The following is a 20,982-nucleotide window of genomic DNA, read 5'->3' on the forward strand; positions in this document are numbered from 1 at the left end:
GACAAAGTCAAGCCACGCCCTACATTTGTTCTTGTTCCAGAAGCCGTTTCACTCGGATATATGGCACAATAGGGAAGAAAAGATGAGATTAACTTCTGTTTCACACTGACTTTAAGAACACACTTACTGTACAGTCCTTTCAATATGCTACTCTCATGTACTTTTTCAGTAGGGCCTAAATGTTATATTAAGATACTGTTACATTTACTGTTATAAAAAATGCACAAAAATGCATGTTTTAATCTAAATTATTTTACTCATTTGTCTCTTATGCTCCATCTGTTTAACATTCATGCACATGTGTTTTGAAGTTATAGCTATAGTTTAGTTCAGTTATACCCAGCTATGGCAAACTGTTAGGAAATGGAAATATGCACATAATTATAATGTAAGTTAAGCACTGGGGAATGAATCTCTTGATTGCATTAAACAGTAAATCAATCTATCAACACCTGACGTGGTAAAGGTCTCAAATTAAACTAGTGTGAGAGTTTGTTTGTTTACCATGCCAGCTTCTGTTGCAATTTTCATAGCAAGAAAAATGTATGGTGAACTACATCAGGTTTTTTTGTTAAATACTCTAAAGTGTTAACAGGGTTAAACCCAGCAAAAGAACATGTTGGTGGTTATTTTCCTCATATTAAAACTTCTTTGTCATCCTGGAATGACCAATTCGGCAACGGCTATGAACAATCTGGTCAAAATGTGTGAGAGTCGGCAACCTTGATCGTGATCCCAATGGACGTTCAGTTGGTCAGTTGGTTTCTCACCCTTTCATGATCGGTGAGATCAGAGCTGCTCCTGATGAAGTCCTCCACCGCCCTCTCCACTGAGCACTTCCTGTCCCTGTCGATGGACTTCCTCTTCTGCTCGGCACACTGGATGTCCAGCATGAACAGGGCCAGATCGGCAAGAGCCAGTCTCAGACGCACACACACACGCATCGCAGGGAGGTTACGCCAACCGGACTAGAGGAAACACACACAAGAACATCTACTACCACACAGCACACTAAGGGAGATTTTAAAACTGTTACTATAATGTATCTGGATTTCTTTAACATGAACATTTATTTAAATAAAGCATAAAATAAAAGTAGACTTTTAGTTCATGTTTCTGGGCTTATTGTGAATGATTCATCAGTGACATTATTAATAGCATCTTTCAAGTCAAGTCAAATTTATTTGTATAGCACTCTTCACAATACTCATCATTTTAAAGCAACTTTTTATAATATCTTAATATCTTCATGCGTTATAGTTAAAGCTGGATGACAATATTACATTTTGCAACAATATAAACAATCAAGCAGTTGAGATTTGCTATACTGTATAGTATGGAAGCTTGTTTCCGCCATGAAATAAAAACTGAATAAGGTAATTGCGATTTTTTTATCTCACAATTCTAACTTTTTTTCTCAGAATTGAGAGATATAAAATCAGAATTGCGAGTTTAATGTCAGAATTGCGTGATATTAAGTCAGAATTGTGAGATATAAACTCGCAATTGCAGGTTATAATGTCCAATTGTGAAGGAAAAAGACTGACTTTTTTTCAGAATTACAAGTTTATATCTCACAATTCTGACTTTATAACTCAAAATTGCATGTTATAAAGTCAGAATTGCAATTGTGAGAAAAAAGTCAGAACTGCGACTTTATATCTCACAATTCTAACTTTATAACATGCAATTGCGAGTTTAAATTCTGAGGGAAAAAAAAACAGAATTGTGAGATAAAAAGTCGCAATTACCTTTTTAATTTTTTTATTTAGTGGCGGAAACAACCTTCCATAATATATAACCCGAAATCCGGAAAAGTTGGGACGTTTTTTAAATTTGAATAAAATGAAAACTAAAAGACTTTCAAATCACATGAGCCAACATTTTATTCACAATAGAACATAGATAACATAACAAATGTTTAAACGGAGACATTTTACACTTTTATCCACTAAATGAGCTCATTTCAAATGTGATGCCTGCTACAGGCCTCAAGAAAGTTGGTACGAGGGCAACAAATGGCTGAAAAAGCAAGAAATTTTGAAAAGATTTAGCTGGGAGAACATCTAGCAACTAATTAAGTTAATTGATATCAGGTCTGTAACATGATTAGCTATAAAAGGGATGTCTTAGAGAGGCAGAGTCTCTCAGAAGTAAAGATGGGCTGAGCTGTGAAAGAGTGCGTAAAAAGATTGTGGAATACTTTCCAAGATTGAGGAATTATGTTCCTCAACGTCAAATTGCACAAGCTTTGCAAATCTCATCATCTACAGTGCATAATATCATCAAAAGATTCAGAGAAACTGGAGAAATCTCTGTTAGTAAGGGACAAGGCCGAAGACCTTTATTGGATGCCCGTGGTCTTCGGGCCCTCAGATGACACTGCATCACTCATCGGCATGACTGTGTCAATGACATTACTAAATGGGCCCAGGAATACTTACAGACTACTTACAGTAAACACAATCCGCCATGCCATCTGCAGATGCCAACTAAAGCTCTATCATGCAAAAAGGAAGCCATATGTGAACATGGTCCAGAAGCGCCGTCGTGTCCTGTGGGCCAAGGCTCATTTAAAATGGACTGTTTCAAAGTGGAAAAGTGTTCTATGGTCAGTCCAAATTTGACATTCTTGTTGGAAATCACGGACGCTGTGTCCTCCGGGCTAAAGAGGAGGGAGACCTTCCAGCGTGTTATCAGCGTTCAGTTAAATAGCCAGCATCTCTGATGGTATGGGGGTTCATAAGTGCATACGGTATGGGCGGCTTGCATGTTTTGGAAGGCACTATGAATTTTGGAAGGCTGAAAGGTATATAAAGGTTTCCAGACGACGTCTATATCAGGGAAGGCCTTGTGTATTTCAGCAGGACAATGCAAAACCACATACTGCAGCTATTACAACAGCATGGTTTCGTCGTAGAAGAGTCCGGGTGCTGAATTGGCCTGCCTGCAGTCCAGATCTTTCACCTATAGAGAACATTTGGCGCATCATTAAACGAAAAATACGTCAAAGATGACCACAAACTCTTCAGCAGCTGGAAACCTATATCAGGCAAGAATGGGACCAAATTCCAACACCAAAACTCCAGAAACTCATAACCTCGATGCCCAGACATCTTCAAACTGTTTTGAAAAGAAGAGGAGATGCTACACCATGGTAAACATGCCCCAGTCCCAACTATTTTGAGACCTGTAGCAGGCATCAAATTTGAAATTAGCTCAATTTGTGCATAAAATTGTAGAATTTCTCAGTTTAAACATTTTTTATGTTATCTATGTTCTATTGTGAATAAAATATTAGCTCATGTGATTTGAAAGTCTTTTAGTTTTCATTTTATTCAAATTTAAAAAACGTTCCAAATTTTCCGAAATTCGGGTTGTAGTATCTATTGCTTTATGTAATACTCTACTCTGCTTCACTCAGAAATGGGCACATTGATCTGAACTGATCTTTGACAGCAACACTCACTGAATCAACGTGGGTTTCTGACATTGAATCAACATTGATTGTTATCTGGGTTCTGCTGATTGTTCAAGTCAATATGCATCAGTTTAACCCTTTACTTGCGTAATGTGATATTTCTTTTCAACAAGAAAACAATCTATAAGAATTGATCTGTGTGAAGCGTGTTGACATCAGCTCTGAATGGGAGTCAGAAGTGGATTTACTCTCTGCATCATCAACAACAGCAGCCTAAAACAATGACTGAATACATTTTTGATCATTAATGAGCATTATTTCTAATCTAGGTGACATCAGAAAAAAGAACATTGTTTGAGTGACAGAGTTATTACATTTTGATGAACATTAAAAACACAAACAAATATTTACTTTTGGAAAAACTTGCAGTAATGAATCATTCAAATAGAGAACATGCTTACACTACCTGAAATGTCTTATGCAATTGAATTAATTTGTTTTCGACCTTAATTTGTGAATGTGTACAAGTAAGGAAACCAAAGTCAGTAAAAGTGCAACTGATTTGTTACCCACAAACACTTGCAGGGTTTTTCCAGAGCAATCCTGCTGTAAATCTAGGTCTCGCTGGACGAGTCATGAATTATTCATCAGGGTCAGAGACTGAGGAAATGGAGGAGTGAAAACAGGAAATGACCCGACAACAAGGTCTTACAAGAATGACCTGTTCACAAATGAGCCATGTGACCACCGTCAGAACGACCTTCCTGTGTCTGAACCGAAAAACACTTTAGTTCTTTTGTTCATTTACTTCTTCAATTTCATCTCTCCAAAATATTCAGGACAGAGATGAAGGTCAGTGAAGGTTTGCGTAGCAAATAATGTAAAATATTTTGGATTAATCTGCTGCATGTTGAGATGTATTCAACTGTGGTATAGTTAGTGAGAATTGATTCTACATCTTTCTATATTTCACTTGAACAATGTTGTTTCAAGTGAAATATAGAAAGAGATCTTCCTGATGAAGCGTGTCAGGTGTTTTTTTTTACAGTACAGAAAATAAAGTGAAACAATGTATTTTATTCAAGAGATCATCAAATCTGAGATTAATTTCCTATTCTCAAAACCACTGGCAGGTTTTGTCTCATGCATCACTGAGACATATTTCTGCTCATATCTTTCTCTTCCCTTTCTATGGAAAACCAAACATTCTTTCTGTAATATATTTCAGCGAACAATGTCTCCAGAGTCGCCTCTGTTCGATTTATTGTCTTTTGGGGTGGCAGCACCATCTGCTGTAGGTGGAGGCTCAATCTAATGGAAGAATAAACTTCAATCTGACTCTGGTAACAAAGCCAATGCAGGTGTTAAATCAGGTGCAAACAATATGTTTTCTGATTTATGCAGGATCCAACAGAAGGATCCACAACAAATGCCTGCAAACAAACAGCGTTTCAGTTTGCATTTGTGATTTAAAGAGACAGTTCAGCTAAAAAGTGATCATTCTGTCATCATTTACTCGCTCTCATGTGTTAGTAATTAATTGATCAATAATTAATAGAAATCATGAAACAACAAATTATTCATTATATACAGGTGCTGGTCATATAATTAGAATATCATCAAAAAGTTGATTTATTTCACTAATTTCATTCAAAAAGTGAAACTTGTATATTATATTCATTCATTACACACAGACTGATATATTTCAAATGTTTATTTCTTTTAATTTTGATGATTATAACTGACAACTAAGGAAAATCCCAAATTCAGTATCTCAGAAAATTAGAATATTGTGAAAAGGTTCAATATTGAAGACACCTGGTGCCACACTCTAATCAGCTAATTAACTCAAAACACCTGCAAAGGCCTTTAAATGGTCTCTCAGTCTAGTTCTGTAGGCTACACAATCATGGGGAAGACTGCTGACTTGACAGTTGTCCAAAAGACAACCATTGACACCTTGCACAAGGAGGGCAAGACACAAAAGGTCATTGCAAAAGAGGCTGGCTGTTCAAAGAGCTCTGTGTCCAAGCACATTAATAGAGAGGCGAAGGGAAGGAAAAGATGTGGTAGAAAAAAGTGTACAAGCAATAGGGATAACCGCACCCTGGAGAGGATTGTGAAACACTCTTGAACAACAGACAGCGTCAGAAGCTTCTCGCCTGGGCTTAAGACAAAAAGGACTGGACTGCTGCTGAGTGGTCCAAAGTTATGTTCTCTGATGAAAGTAAATTTTGCATTTCCTTTGGAAATCAGGGTCCCAGAGTCTGGAGAAAGAGAGGAGAGGCACACAATCCACGTTGCTTGAGGTCCAGTGTAAAGTTTCCACAGTCAGTGATGGTTTGGGGTGCCATGTCATCTTCTGGTGTTGGTCCACTGTGTTTTCTGAGGTCCAAGGTCAACGCAGCCGTATACCAGGAAGTTTTAGAGCACTTCATGCTTCCTGCTGCTGACCAACTTTATGGAGATGCAAATTTCATTTTCCAACAGGACTTGGCACCTGCACACAGTGCCAAAGCTACCAGTACCTGGTTTAAGGACCATGGTATCCCTGTTCTTAATTGGCCAGCAAACTCGCCTGACCTTAACCCCATAGAAAATCTATGGGGTATTGTGAAGAGGAAGATGCGATATGCCAGACCCAACAATGCAGAAGAGCTGAAGGCCACTATCAGAGCAACCTGGGCTCTTATAACACCTGAGCAGTGCCACAGACTGATCGACTCCATGCCACGCCACATTGCTGCAGTAATTCAGGCAAAAGGAGCCCCAACTAAGTATTGAGTGCTGTACATGCTCATACTTTTCATGTTCATACTTCATACATTTTCAGTTGGCCAAGATTTCTAAAAATCCTTTCTTTGTATTGGTCTTAAGTAATATTCTAATTTTCTGAGATACTGAATTTGGGATATATATATATATACATACACACACACATACATTTAGAGCCCTATGAAATACATTTTATTTTTTCTGTGTCACATGTCTAATCAATTGAATTCATAAAACTTTAAAAAAAAAAATAATAATGTATTAATTATTTCTTACAGTATGGGCCCTATGAAATGTTTTATTTTTACAGAAATTCTGTGTTGAGTTTTAATTTTTTTGATTTATGATTTAAGACCAATTTATTATCAAAAACGATGTTATTAAATAAAGGCATACAAATTGATGTAATAATTTTTTGCAAACAAAATGCTACACAACAGAGGTTTACTGTTAAAATACTGTGTGATTATTCCTTAAAGTTCAATAATTTATTATTATTATTATTATAACTTTGAGAGGTAAATTCTACTGTACAATAGTAATATATTTCCGTCACAATTTCTTCAAGTTAAACCAAACTTTTATTTTGGCTTTCATCATATGGAACAAGAGCAGCTTGAAGATTCTTCAAAATATCTTCTGTTCAAAAGTCCTCCAGGTTTGGAAGGTGAATAAATGACGACAGGATTTGAACTATTCCGTTAAATCAAAAGGCACAAGAGTCTAACTACTTTAGCAATTCAGATATCCCCATTTGGTCAATGTGTTCATTGCCCTCTTTTCATAAATATGAGCACCCAGAGAGCTTTGTAATAAGATAATCCATTTGAGAAAATGAAAATCCATAATGCAGTGTGAGGCAAAATGAATTAGCGTGGTGTTCAAATGAGCCGGTGTGCTGTTTGGCACGCTAAGCCCAACAGGGGGCCAAGAAAACTATCGGCGAGCTTAACGAACACAGAACCAAATCACATTTCCCCGTGTGCTAATCGCGTTTGTTCCCCTTGAAAGAAAGCTCATGTGTTGTGTCCTTTAGATTCAACATTACCGCACGTGGAGGAAAGGTAATCGACAAACAAATGTGATTATCAAAGGTGTGGAAGGTGTGAAGGTCTGGAAACTTGAATTAATATGCCAAGCCTAACACCTGCTTATCAAAGAAGAGGAGGAAATGTGTCACCAGGATAAAGATGAATAAAGCTAATTATTACTAGTGTAAACTAAACCAATACATTATAGAACTACTGTCTGCCCTAATGAAGGTGAACGTGTCATTTCAGTCCTGCTAGTATAAATTCTGCAGATTTATACCCATCTATACAGAACTGATCATCAAACATCTCTTACCTCATGAGGTGGAAGAACATTCAGGACATTAGTGACGACTTCCTCTTGAATAGACACAGCCTTCTTCATAAGGGCGAATGCATGCAGAAGGTGGCGCTGTTTCTCTTCTGCACTCAAAGCATGAGCAGCCAGAATTCTTGATGAAAAAGACAAAGACAAAATCAAACATCGGATTCAAACCTACTACAATAAACAACAACGTGCATTTACTTTTGCTCAAATGACCTTTTATTAATTGAGAGACATGGAATTAAATGAGGGTGCATGAACTTTTTGTTGGTTTAAAAATGCATTTGTCACACTGCAAGACTACTGAAGTACAAAAAGCTAAAAGGTCATGTATATGAATATGAGCCATATATCACCCCAAAATGATATATATAAAATTGATTAGGGCAGACAGTAGTTTATTCTACATTTATAGTTCTATATTTATTTGAAATAGAATAATTTGTGACATTATAAATGTCTTTACTGTCACTTTTGATCAATTTAATGTGCCCTTGCTGAATAAAAGTATCAATTTCTTTTGTTTAATGTTCTGTAAAAATTGTTTAATGTTCATACTGACACCAAACTATATATACCAGACTTTTTTGTTTTGAGACATTATCACCCTCAAATTCTCATTACTATTGCAAAACTATATTATATTTAACTAAATGTGACCTGGACATGTCTTCATGAGGAATGGTGAGCAGTTAAAACACCTAATGTAAACACCTTCCCCAATCCACTAGCAGTGAAGCGTCTGTGTTTGCGTGCTGGTCACGTGTTGTACCTCAGCGTGTTGGCGTGTTCCAGCGTGGCCTCTGCGGCCTGTGTCCTGTATCCCAGCTGCAGCAGTTCGGAGGCAGCGTGTTTGAGTGTGTCACACACTGAGCTCAACATCTCCACCTCCGGATCACTCAGACAGCACAGCGGAGTGGCAGGACTCAGTAAACGCTGGCGTAAAATGGCCCCCCTTCACGTGCACATACAGTGTTACTGTAATTCAGCTTTGATTATGAAATATTGAGCATCATCTGTAAGTAAATCCATAAATGCACCTGGTCTCCAGCGACGCGATGAAGAAGCGCAGGACTGAAGCTCGGTTCTGTCTCTGCTCTAGAACTGCTCTGATGGTTCTGCAGGCCTGTTCAGTGATCTCACACACCTGCAGAACACACAGCATATTTTTGACATTATATTTTGCTCTTAATATCCCTAGAAATAAACAATGAAGAATATTGAGTGTAAAAAGTGTTTAGTGCAAAAACAAATGTTTTGGATTTACATAAATGTAACTTCTAGTAAAAAAAAAATAAAAAATAAATCTAGTTTAGAAATGCATAAAAATGTTCAACAAATGCACTTTTATTTTAATTTGACATATTGAGCCTAAGAATTAAAACAGCTGGAATATAATGTAATATGAAAAATATATACTTCTACTGTTCAAAAGTAGAATTTTTTTAATGTTTTTGAAAAAAGTCTCTTCTGCACACAAGGTTGCATTTATTTGATCATAAATACAGTAAAAACAATAATATTGTGAAATATTACAATTTAAAACAGCTGTTTTATTTAGTGTTTGTGTATATACACGTATATTAAGATGTAAGAAAAATAGAAATAAATACTATATTAAACAAGGATGCTTTAAATTGATCAAAAGTGACAGTAAAGACATTTATAATGTTACAAAAGATTCTATTTCAAATAAATGCTGTTCTTTTGAACTTTCTATTCATCAAAGAATACCGGAAAATAAAATGAATCATGTTTTACACAAAAATATGAAGCAGCACAACTGTTTTCAACATTGATAATAATAGGAAATTGTTTCTTAAGTAGCAAGTCAAATAAATGCAGCCTTGGTAATCATAAGAGTTCGGTGCAGACATCTGTTTTGTGTCAATTACTGTAAATATCCCTAAATGAATTTGGTCTACATTACTGCCATCAGTTAAACAGCTGTCAATCATTCTGCACCTGATGATGTGTGTCCTGTCCTTCCTGTCCCACTACAGCTGTTAGCAGCGTCTGAACGAGCAGGTAGCAGAACTCCTCATCTCCTCCGATCTCCTGAGCTCGCTGACACAGATCAAGAGCCTCACCGTATCTCTGCTCCTGATTGGCCAGAACAGCCAGGAGGTGTAAACTCTTAGCCAATGACGTCTGATCACCAAGTTCCTGTAACACACATAATAATGAGATGTGCATCATTTAAAGTTCCTCCAAGTTCCACAAAGATCTCAAACTAAAGTTCCTCTAGAAAGAAGAGCTTTACACAATCTGAATCCACTGAATCTGTTCAGTAGCACATATCTGGGACAACTGTTTTCAACACTGATGATAATAATAATCAGAAATATTTCTTGAGCAGCAAATAAGCATATTAGAATGATTTCTGAAGGATCATGTGACACTGAAGACTGGAGTAATGATGCTGAAAATTCATCTTTGATCAGAGGAATAAATTAGTTTACAATATAAAACAGCCATTTTAAATTGTAAACCTATTTCACAATTTTTACTGTATTTTTGCTCAAATAAATGCAGCCTTGGTGAGCAGAAGAGACTTTTTTCTAAACATTAAAAATCTTACAGACCCCAAACTTTTGAACAGAAGTGGTCTCAATTTATGTAATGATTTTACTTTAAATCTAGTGCAATATTTGTTATTTCAGAGTGTTATGAGTTAATTAATTGGTCTTAAGTCAGAAATACAAAAATATAATTGCTCCAGGAATAACTTGCCTATAATTACACAAGAAGTCTTATATTTTAGTACTCACTGATTATTGGCAGATGTTTTAAGCATACATTTCAATAAATGTCTTACTTTATGTCCAGCCATTTTTGCAGTTTATTAACAAAACATGAGACTTCTCATACAACAATCATTCAACGTTTTCAGTCATTTGACTAAAGCTGAATTTCAAAGCTGAGTTCGTTCATGCTTTTCTTCATTACATATGAAGTATGTCAGAAGTAAAACACTGGTACATCATGTGAGTTTGTCTGCTCACCTCGGCTATCAGGTGTGTGTGATTCAGCAGGACTTTAGCAGGCTGAAACAGGTTCATACTGAGACACACATCAGCCTTCGCCAACCAGCGACCGGTCATTGTCCTTCCACACAGATCACCTTCAGTGAACGGCGACTGACAGAGTTCAGTGTGTTAGTCTGACATTAAATAGTTACATCAGAACACTCTCAAACTGTGCTGTGAGAAACTGACCTCGTCCGTCACGTCGCTCTGAGTCATGACAGCTCTGCGGCTCCTGAAATCAAATAAAGTTGCATTAAACACTATGAAGCACCTGATAATGACTTGATTAGAGATTCAAGCGGTTCATTTGAGAATCATACCACATCTGTTCATCCTCAGGAACGTGTGTAAAGCTCAGAAGCTGTTCACAGTACGGAGATGAAGACTCAAATCCCAGATCATGACAGTTCCTGATGATTCTGAGAGATGAGAGGACGTGCTGTCATATCTAGTTGTGAAATCTAATGTAATGTGACTGAAGCTGTGCTCAGGGTGATACCTGAGGCGGTAGAGGTCAGACTGACTCCTGCTCCGCATGAGGTCATGAGCGATGACCTCTGCCAGGTGGAGAGGGGCAAAGGTCAGTGGGGTCAACGAGACTGATTCCAGCTCTCTCACCAAAAGATCCAAATAAAACAGAGTTTGGCTCTGAAACGACACGATTAAACACATTAAACACTATCATAATGTGTACACATGCAATTTTAGTTCACATATACTTACACTAATGTTCAAAATGATTTCTTTTTTAAAGAAAAGACGCATTAACTTGATTGAAATGGACATTTATAATGTAACAAAAGATTCTATTTCAAATAAATGCTGTTCTTTTGAACGTTCTATTCATCAAAGAATCCTGAAAAATAAAATGTACCACAGTTTCCACAAAATTATGAAGCAGCACAACTGTTTTCAACATTGATAATAACCAGGGGCCATATTCACAAAACATCTTAAGGCTAAAAGTAGTTCCTAACTTGCTGAGAAGAAACTCTTAAAAATAATGTGCGTGTCAGTCCTAATTTTAGGACTCCTTAATTTTTGCTCTAAGAGTATTTCACAAAGCATTTTAGCGCTAAAACTAGCTCTTAAATCTGTGAAACCCTAGGAGTATTCAAGAGGACTCCTAAGTCACTAAGACAAAATCAAAAACAGTCCTAAAATGATTGTTGGTGCCAATCCGCCTTAGCAATCCACCCAAAGACACTGTACACCATTGAGGCAATAGCCTTGGGTGCTTAGCCTTTTCTTCATAAATGCAATACATATTTTGATTTATAGATTTAAATCTACGATAAAATGCCAAAAATAAATCTTTAACAAATAAACAAATAAATAATAATGCCTGACTACCTGTGGCAGTTGTTTTCACTAGTTCACACTTACAAATGATCAAATAGAGTAAAAAATATATATATAATAAGCGTATTTGGCGTGCTGTCCAAGGGGATCGAGGGCTTCAAGCTTGGAATTTTTCCCAAATCCAGAGTTCTCCTCATATCCCCAGCCAGCCGAGAGTGAGGAACGGGTTGGCAGAGGGATGCAGAAAACTGTCGAGGTAACTATGTGAGTCGGCTCTCATTTGTGTATATATATGCCTCCTCTCAAGCTGATTAGATAGACTGTTTGAATGTGCTCCTCCAAAACTTTGTTTATAAAACATAATTTGTCACTTGAATTCTGCAATCTCTCGAGATGCAAACATGTAAGAGGCAGACAATTAGCTGGACATATACTAGTTTAATTAGTGACACTTAGCCTACATTTTAAAACCTTTAATTGAATATGGCAATATTTTTATTTTAAAACCTTTATTTGTATATGGCAACATGATACCTCATTCTACAATATTTCTATGATTAAATCGCTGACAGAGACTCCTCCCCATCAGCCAATCACTGTGGGCATAGTCCATAGCAACGAGGTCAACCCCGCCCTTTCTCGTAGCTTAAGACTTCTCTCTATTCCTTAGTAAAAGTTGGTCTCAGCAGCTTTGTGAATAGGTTTTAAGAGAAAACTCTTAGCTAAGAACTTTTACTGCCATTTAGGAGAACTCTTAGTGGTAAGATAAAATGTTTTGTGAATACAGCCCCAGAAATGTTTCTTGAGCAGCAAATCATCATAATAGAATGATTTCTGAAGGATCATGTGACACTGAAGACTGGAGTAATGATGCTAAAAAAATCAGATTTGATCACAGGAATAAATTAAAGTTTACTATATATTCACATAGAAAACAAATATTTTAATTTGTAATATTTCACAATTTTTACTGTATTTTTGATCAAATAAATGCAGCCTTGGTGAGCAGAAGAGACTTCTTTCAAAAACATTAAAAAATACAGTCGTTTATATATATATAGATTTGCTTACTTGTCATGACAATAACATCACAATGCAAAATTTAATGCCACTCTTAATATTTTCAAATAGTAGGGCTGGCCAATAAAGACGACTCGATGGATGGTGTTTATATCTTGACATAAACCCATGACAGTTTTCTAATGGTGTTTTTTTTTTTCAGTTTTTGTTCAGTGAGATAATGTGTTTGTTTTTGTTCAGTGAGATAATTCTCTTCCAATCAATGAGGAAGATGCTTTAAGTCACAGATATCTCAGGTCTCACTCTAAAGATCAATACTTCCACTTCCTCATCATAAAGCCACGAAATAAGTGTGCGATCGATCAGAAACTTTCCCGCTCTGTCACAGTTTAGACTATCTGTCACATGTGAAACCCTGTTCAGATGAGAGATGACATCGCCTTCTAGTGGAGATCCACTGACCTGCGCGCTGAGGGCCGTGCCGTTGATGCTGTACGGGCTGACGTCAGAACAAAAGGCCTGTCGAACCTCCTCAGGACACTCAAACTGAGCCCACTGCTCCGGGCTGATGGGAAGAGACACTTCTACAGCTTTACCTCTGGGTTTGTCCTCAGCAGGAGATGGCTGGAGTAATATAACATATATAATAGAGAAACGGCACTGTATGTGCATTTAATACTTTCATTCAGCAAGGACACCTTAAATTGATCAAAAGGCACAGTAAAGACATGTATAATGTTACAAAAGATTTTATTTTACCGACCCAAAACTTGAAAGGTAGTGTACACTGCATTCTTAAACTACTACAAAAATAGCATGTGAAACAGAATGCATTATATACTACTAACCATTGGAAACAAATTCTCTCATTACACTGTTTCATTCGGCGAGTCAGTCTGAGAAACAAAACATTTATATATGCATTTTAATAGATTTTTGTGTAAAAATGACTTTTGGCAGTTTGATGAAGAGAGTTCAGCTCCAGTTCATTCATCTCACTGCAAATGGCAGGTCAAGTCCAGCACACTGCATTGTGGGATTCAGTATTCAGTGCAGTGCAATACAGCAGTAATGTAGTGGGTCATGCTGGTATCCCATGGAAAATACAGTCTAATAATTGTTTTGTTTCATTGTCTAATAAGTACATATTTTACTGTACATATTGTGTCAACATAGGGCACAACATGTGTTAAATTAAATTATATGTGTTTAAAATGTTGTTTGTGTTTTCCTGGGCAATAACGGTGGAAATGCTCAACTGCTTTTTTAAAGGTGGGGTATCCATTTTTTCAACAACATTGTTGGACATTGTTGATATTTGAAATCAACCCAAAAAAACCCACCCCTCTCTTCACTGGTCCGCCTCCAAAACTCATTCTACAATCCTAACAACCCTGCTCCAAGTCAGTCTCAAACCCCGGCCCGTCCACTTCTGGCATGCAAGGCAAGTGCACTATCAATGACACTAAACACCGCATTCTCTAGCAATTGTCAGTGTGCAGTGGTTTACCTGCACAACTCTCACTATCTAGCCACTGTTATACACGCAATACGAGAGTGGATGTCTGTTCATCACAGCTGACGCGCAACAAAATTCTACAGATGCTTTATGTTCAATGGAGAATCAAATGCTTTTATCCAGCTAACAGGGAATGTTCTCAGAATGTTCTGGCAAGGTTCTATCAAAGTTACATTAACATTAATAGAAGGTTCGTTCAGTTATCAGGTGTTTAATAACATTAGCACCAAAACATCGTTCATGGAACGTTTTTTCCTGAAACATTTTTAAATGTTACTACTTGTTTCAGAACATTTTTAGAACATTCAAAAGTAACATTCCCATATTTTTTGAAAAACGGAATGTTCACTTAATGTTTGCATAACCAAAAAAAAAAATGTTTTTAAAACATTTAAAAAAAAAACAAAAAAAAAACAAAACTGTATGTTCATCTAACATTCAGAAATAATGTTTTCAATAAGTGGAATGTTAGCAAAATGTTCTTAGAAGATGTTTTTGGATATCTAGTTAGCCTCACCTGTTTAGACTTCTTGTCGTCTGGTCTCTCTTTGTCTTTTCTGGAGCTGGTGGATCGTACGGCTTGACCAGCGGCTGACTGATTCATCACTTCCTGTGCAGTTTCTATAGACACCTGAATTCAACAACGACACACTTGAGCACCCAACACAAGCGTCCCGCTCTGAGATGTGTGAGTTATGGAAGTGAAGCTCTGACCTTCCAGATGTGTAGCGTGAAGCTGAGTGCGGTGAGCAGATGCTGCAGGTGTTTGTGGGACGACCGCTCCTCTGTGAGAGCCAGCAGTGTGTGCGCTCGCATCAGACGCTCCAGACGCCCGACCGCCCGCACCTCAGACAGATGCACTCCAGACGCCACGCTCTCCTCTAACGGGACAGGGGTGCGATGTTGACGTGATCACAAGTGATTGTTTGTACAGAACACAAGATAATCACACGATGAAGACTGACCAGCTGTGAACAGCAGGACGTCTGCGGCCCACTCGACCTGGAGACGGACGTCAGTCACAGGAAAATGTGTGACATACAGCCACTCGCCAAACTCCAGCAGGACGTCCACCTTCTGCCACTGAGCACCAGAAGACTGAGGAAACACACAGAAGATCTGTCAGTTAGCGCTGATTAACTAAATAACTGTCATGAAATCTCTGGATCATATTTTACCCCCAAAATCAAAACATTTTTAAAATATATTTTTTCATGGAAAAAATTAAGGTTCTGTTATAACCATTATGTAAAAAATAAATTAAGCTCATCTTCTACTAAATTCTCATTACTGTACAGGAAAAAGAAGAAAAATGGCACTAGCAACACCAAGGTCATGGGTTCGATTCCCAGGGAAAGCAAGAACTGATTAAAAAAAGTTTAAATGTTTACCTTGAATGCAATGCAAGTTGCTTTGAATAAATTAAATAAATAATAGCTCTGATATATAAAGAGCTGGTTAAAAGCATCTGCCGTATATATATTTATATATATGTGTGTGTGTGTGTGTGTGTGTGTGTGTATACATATGGCAGACGCTTTTAACCAGCTTTTATCAGGGCTATTATAGTTAACTAAAACTAAAATCATTAAAAAAAAAACCTTTTCATTACTTGAAATAAAATAAAATTTCTAACTTTAATTTGGTTTAACTTTATGTACTAAAATAACTAAAACTGAAATAAAAATGAATGAATACTATATAGACATTTAAAAAAAAAAAAAAAACTAATAAAATATATTTTTTGTTTTTTTACAGCACTTTTTTACTACTTTTCCACCCATGAGAATTTGGGAAAATTGGAAATGACATTTGTAAGTTTATATCACAGTAGTATTTTATACTAAATTTAATTTAAATCATTTTTTAAAAAAAATATATAATAATGAGTGTGTCGGATAATTCAATACACTAGCATGCAAAGTCTGGACACACCTTAATTTGTTCTGCATATATATATATATATATGAAAATAATGTATAATTTTTTGGTGTGTTTTGGTGTAAAATGTGGTCCCAGTGGTGTAAAATGGTCTGTCCCAGACTTTTACGAGATTCAAACATTATTGACCACTAATGAGAACATGCAGTAACGTGTATGACCAGCAGGTGTCGCCACAAACCATTACACATGCACAGAGCTGCACACACAGTCACTGTGCTTTGATCCTTAATAATGTGATCAGCCTCATTAAACAGTGGTGGTCCAGTCTGAAGTGTTTTCTGATGGTTTTACCTTTAGTGCCGTGATGGCGTTCTGATAGTAGGTCAGTCGTTGCCGTTTGTCTTTGGCACAGAGAGCTGCACGCCGCCACATGTGAGAGCAGACGATCTCGCCCTCGTCACTGAACCGCTGCATGTCCAGCTGAACAGACTCTCCCAACCGGGCCTTGACCAGAACACACTGCTTAAACAGAACCCTGCGCACAGACACACACAGAGCTTCATAACAGAGAAAATGATGATTTTCAAGTGGCTAATAATTCATTTAGTGTAACTGAGAATCACACTAAAATGCAAAAAACAGGATACACTTGAAGGATTGAATTTTTCTCATAATCTTAAAACAATCTTTCGATCTAAACACCTAAATTCGTGAGATTCACTCATTGTTGACCACAAATGAAAACATGCTGTACATGTGTAAGACCAGCAGGTGTCGCCAAAACCTCACAGACAAACGAAAGAATCATTAGTGGATGGTAAAATAACCTTAACTTGCCAGAGCCTGTTCACTCTTGCAACTTAAATTTTTAAAGTCTATAAAAAAAAAAAGTCGAAATCTATGACTTTTCCCTCTATGTCAGCTCATGTCTTAATGTGCATTTGCAATCGTACATTAAAATTGAGTTTCTTTACATGTAAATAACATTGTTTCCTTATGAACACATTTTCCTATTCTAGATAATGTTTGAAACTTTGTATTTCTCGTGCTCCTCACTTGTTGTATTCCTCATTTAATTGCATAAAAGCGTCTGCTAAATGAATGAATGCATCACAGTGGTGTAACGACGCTGTTCTACAGAGACCCGCCAGATGGCGCCATTTACTGATAAATGCAGTATTAGAGACCTGATAACCAATTATATGGCTTATCTGTAGTAGTACACACACACACACACACACACACACACACACACACACACACACGAAAATACCAAGAGCAGAAATCATCACGGCTCTGTTCTGCACCATTTTTATCACCTCTGGCTGCAAGTATCCAGTGACCCGTGAAACACTGCAAGTTAAAAAGGGCAGATATTGCAGCCGTGTGTGTTGGAGGGAAGGACTCACAGGCGGTGTGCGGTGTGTGGCATCTCTCTGACAGCCTCGTCCAGCAGCTGTAGGCCTTTCCTCCAGTCACCACTGTCTGCATGAATATGGAGCAGAGCGTTGTACATGGACGCCCACACCTTCAGGTCATTATCACGACTGCCTGCGTCTGCTGACAGAGAGAGGAGGCTGACGGGTGCGGAAAGTTCTCGGAACATGCCAAAACCATCCCTTTTCAATTAAACTAAAGTCTCACAGTCAGTTGAATTTATAAAATGTAATTCCATTAAAAAAAAAATTTATGAGCAAAACAATCAGTTCACTACAGGAACTCAATCATGGCAGAATTATTTACACACAATTTCCTTTCAGGAAAGCGGATTTTTCTAAGTCTGCTCAAAATCTAAAAGTGCAAAAGTGAAAGATAATTACAAAACATTCACTGATTTACTGCTCAGCATTTATTTGATGTTTTCACTATATTTACTTTATTATACACTACTTTATTCACCCTCCAGCTTTTTCCAGTTCATTTTAATACTCTTTAAGGTGTGACCAATGATTTTCTAAAAGTCCAAATATCTCTTAATGAACTCACAAAAACCCATGTAAAATAATGTACATGGACATTTAGTGAAGGGACAGAAACCTCTTAGGTTTCATTTAAAAAAATATATCTTAATTTGTGTTTCGAAGATCAACCAATTTCTTGTGTGTTTATTTGTTTACAGTCTATGGTTTGGATGACATGAATGCTAGTAAATGATTACAGAACTTTCATTTTTGGGAGAATGTTCCCTTTTAAAAGACATTTGAATCCAGTTCCTGCAGGCCATCTGCAGTGCAGCTTTAATCCAGCAGGTGGCCGTAGTGTTTTAGCATCAGCATTGGTGGTTCAGTGGTAGAATTCTCGCCTGCCACGCGGGAGGCCCGGGTTCGATTCCCGGCCAATGCAGATACAAATTTTCATTTTTAAATTTTTTCATCAAAAATGAACAAAAAGTTACTCTGAATGCTAAAATTCCACAATGTCTGGAAACTGTTACAAAACAAAACCTTACCAGGCAGGACAAATCAATATTGAAATGATCCACCTTCACACTAAAGTATCTAAAGCTTCTGGAACTCAATACTAAAACAATATAATATAGTAAAATTTTATGTTTAATATAGTTAATAATATTAATTTATTATAAAATGATGTAATTATTTGTGACATTATGATTATTTGTACCACAGTTTGCTATGGGAAAATCCTATGGTAGAAACTCATGTAGCACTGAGAATTTAGCGGTTGGCGTGCATAGACATACAATCATGAACATTTCTCTCAGTAACATATTATAAGCACAAATAGACTGCTTATATGTCACAGAAATACAGCAAAATAATTCTCACTTGTGGTATCTGGTGTTTCCATCACTGGTCCAGACGCTCTTTTACTTTTGTCCTGTACACACAAATAGGAAAGATATAGTTAGAATAACTTTCAGAATGATTTTTTCCAGGTGATAAATGATAAAATCAGCCAATCAGAATCCCTGCTTTAACTAGCTCAAGCCTTTAAAGCGGCAGACGACAAGGCTGCAGCGCTTATAATAAACAGAACAATATAGTGTGCTGGTGTGGATGATAATACAGTTATCGTTCTTGGTGTGAATGGGCCTTTACAGGGGTTTGTTTGCTGTAGGTGTGCACCATGGCCTTCAGGATGAGCTCCAGTGGTTCTCTGAGCTGTCGTCTGTCCGGTCTCATGTCCAGGAGAGGCAGACAGGCGTTCCAGTAGTGACCCGCTGCGGTCACACACAGACACCAGCTGCCCGCCTGCTCCGCAAAACTACAACAAACAGAAATCAGAAGAACAAGAGAGAGTTAGAAAGTCAGTAACAATTCAAGAGCTGAATCCGGTGGTGTTACTGACCTGACGCTGGACTGAAGCATGCGCAGACCCTCCATATATCTGATGTGATGACCTCTGGCCTCATGGATCAAACTCTGACCTCTCACACATGCAGCGCTGCTCAACATCTCCTGCACTGAACGCACACTGAACCTAAACACACACACATGTTGGGTTTCCATGCTTTATCAGGAATTTCCATAGACATAAGGATTTTTTTACTGTACAAACTGTATATTCTCTCCCCTAACCCTACCCCTAAATCACAGAAAACTTTATGCACTCACAGGGCATATGTGTCCGTATTCACCCTGTGAACTGCATACTGCTCCAGCTGCAGTGCATTATGGGTGCAGGTCATGACAAGGTCGTGGTCATGGGCCCGATGAGCGAACAGAGCGAGCTGCATCCACACATACAGCTCCAGCACCGGGTCGGTCCAGTGACAGCCCGCCGCCATCTGCACCAGCTTAAGGACACAAACAAACACACACATCTCTGTATTACTAATATATACTGAGCAAAACACACACAATCAGGCACTACATCTCATTTAATGATCCTGACAGCAGCTTTTAGAGTAATTAACACTCAACTGAACACCCTCGGATCTCTGTCAGATGTCACTGATCTCCTTAATTTATATATTATTGAATAAAAGCCTTCTCAATAAACATAAATTGCACTATTTGTGGCAACTGAATTGCAAAAATAGTTTACTTGGACACTCCCCCCAAACAAATAGCCCCGCCCCAAACTCACACCATTGGTTGAGTCTTGCAGGGTCCAAAATCACCTACTTATACTAGTATGCACTAAAAGTATGCACTCTTTTTGTGAAGAAGTGCATACTTAAGAGTGTGTAGCAGAAGAGTAGGCAAGCTTTGGGACAAACTAAAACTACTACATTATAATTACATATTTAGCTCATGTTTTTGCATAATTATGCATTTAGTTAATGGTCAAATGTGTCTTTCTAAAAGCTCACAATGTTGTAGCAGATAAAATAAATATATATTTTTTATCAGGTTAGATATGAATTATTAATAACTCTTTCTTTCTTTTCTTTTCTTTCTTTTCTTAATGCCATGCCAGCTTCTATGGCTATATTCACTAAATAAGATGTTTAAGATTCATTTTTTCTAAAAACCTTAAAACTAAATTTGGATTTATTTGGTTAAAAACCTCTTCAAAAAAATCAACAGAATAAAACAATTTTTCTAAAAGTGTAGAAGTGTTACAGTCCAGTAAACTATGTTTAATGGACAATGGATTCAGGCAAGATGGACACTTTGGAGAATTTTCTCCTGAAAGTTCTCCAAAAATTTGTGTTAGTCTTGAGTTATTAATCACTCAAACCCATTTATCTGATTTTAATAAATATAGGC

General features: G+C 37.3%; 1 protein-coding gene and 1 non-coding gene across 2 annotated transcripts in view; one reads left to right on the forward strand and one right to left on the reverse strand.

The window, feature by feature from the left end:
* Nucleotides 1–20,982, reverse strand: part of LOC127525417 (cilia- and flagella-associated protein 46) — a 75,868-nt gene that overhangs the window by 24,090 nt on the left and 30,796 nt on the right. Inside the window, exons 21-39 of the mRNA XM_051917951.1 lie at nucleotides 19,882–20,063; nucleotides 19,616–19,747; nucleotides 19,366–19,531; nucleotides 19,093–19,144; nucleotides 17,716–17,866; nucleotides 16,658–16,841; nucleotides 15,388–15,520; nucleotides 15,137–15,303; nucleotides 14,940–15,053; nucleotides 13,366–13,527; nucleotides 11,081–11,229; nucleotides 10,902–11,000; nucleotides 10,771–10,813; nucleotides 10,558–10,692; nucleotides 9,518–9,718; nucleotides 8,593–8,699; nucleotides 8,325–8,507; nucleotides 7,544–7,679; nucleotides 771–968 (exon numbers count right to left, since the gene is read on the reverse strand). Coding sequence (XP_051773911.1) covers nucleotides 771–968; nucleotides 7,544–7,679; nucleotides 8,325–8,507; nucleotides 8,593–8,699; nucleotides 9,518–9,718; nucleotides 10,558–10,692; nucleotides 10,771–10,813; nucleotides 10,902–11,000; nucleotides 11,081–11,229; nucleotides 13,366–13,527; nucleotides 14,940–15,053; nucleotides 15,137–15,303; nucleotides 15,388–15,520; nucleotides 16,658–16,841; nucleotides 17,716–17,866; nucleotides 19,093–19,144; nucleotides 19,366–19,531; nucleotides 19,616–19,747; nucleotides 19,882–20,063 — 2,694 coding nt within the window. The remainder of the gene's footprint in view (nucleotides 1–770; nucleotides 969–7,543; nucleotides 7,680–8,324; nucleotides 8,508–8,592; nucleotides 8,700–9,517; nucleotides 9,719–10,557; nucleotides 10,693–10,770; nucleotides 10,814–10,901; nucleotides 11,001–11,080; nucleotides 11,230–13,365; nucleotides 13,528–14,939; nucleotides 15,054–15,136; nucleotides 15,304–15,387; nucleotides 15,521–16,657; nucleotides 16,842–17,715; nucleotides 17,867–19,092; nucleotides 19,145–19,365; nucleotides 19,532–19,615; nucleotides 19,748–19,881; nucleotides 20,064–20,982) is intronic.
* Nucleotides 18,579–18,649, forward strand: trnag-gcc (transfer RNA glycine (anticodon GCC)). The gene has a single exon. It is a non-coding gene; the product is annotated as a tRNA-Gly (tRNA).

This window comes from Ctenopharyngodon idella, chromosome 13 (genome assembly GCF_019924925.1).
Source record: "Ctenopharyngodon idella isolate HZGC_01 chromosome 13, HZGC01, whole genome shotgun sequence".
Taxonomy (NCBI): domain Eukaryota; kingdom Metazoa; phylum Chordata; class Actinopteri; order Cypriniformes; family Xenocyprididae; genus Ctenopharyngodon; species Ctenopharyngodon idella.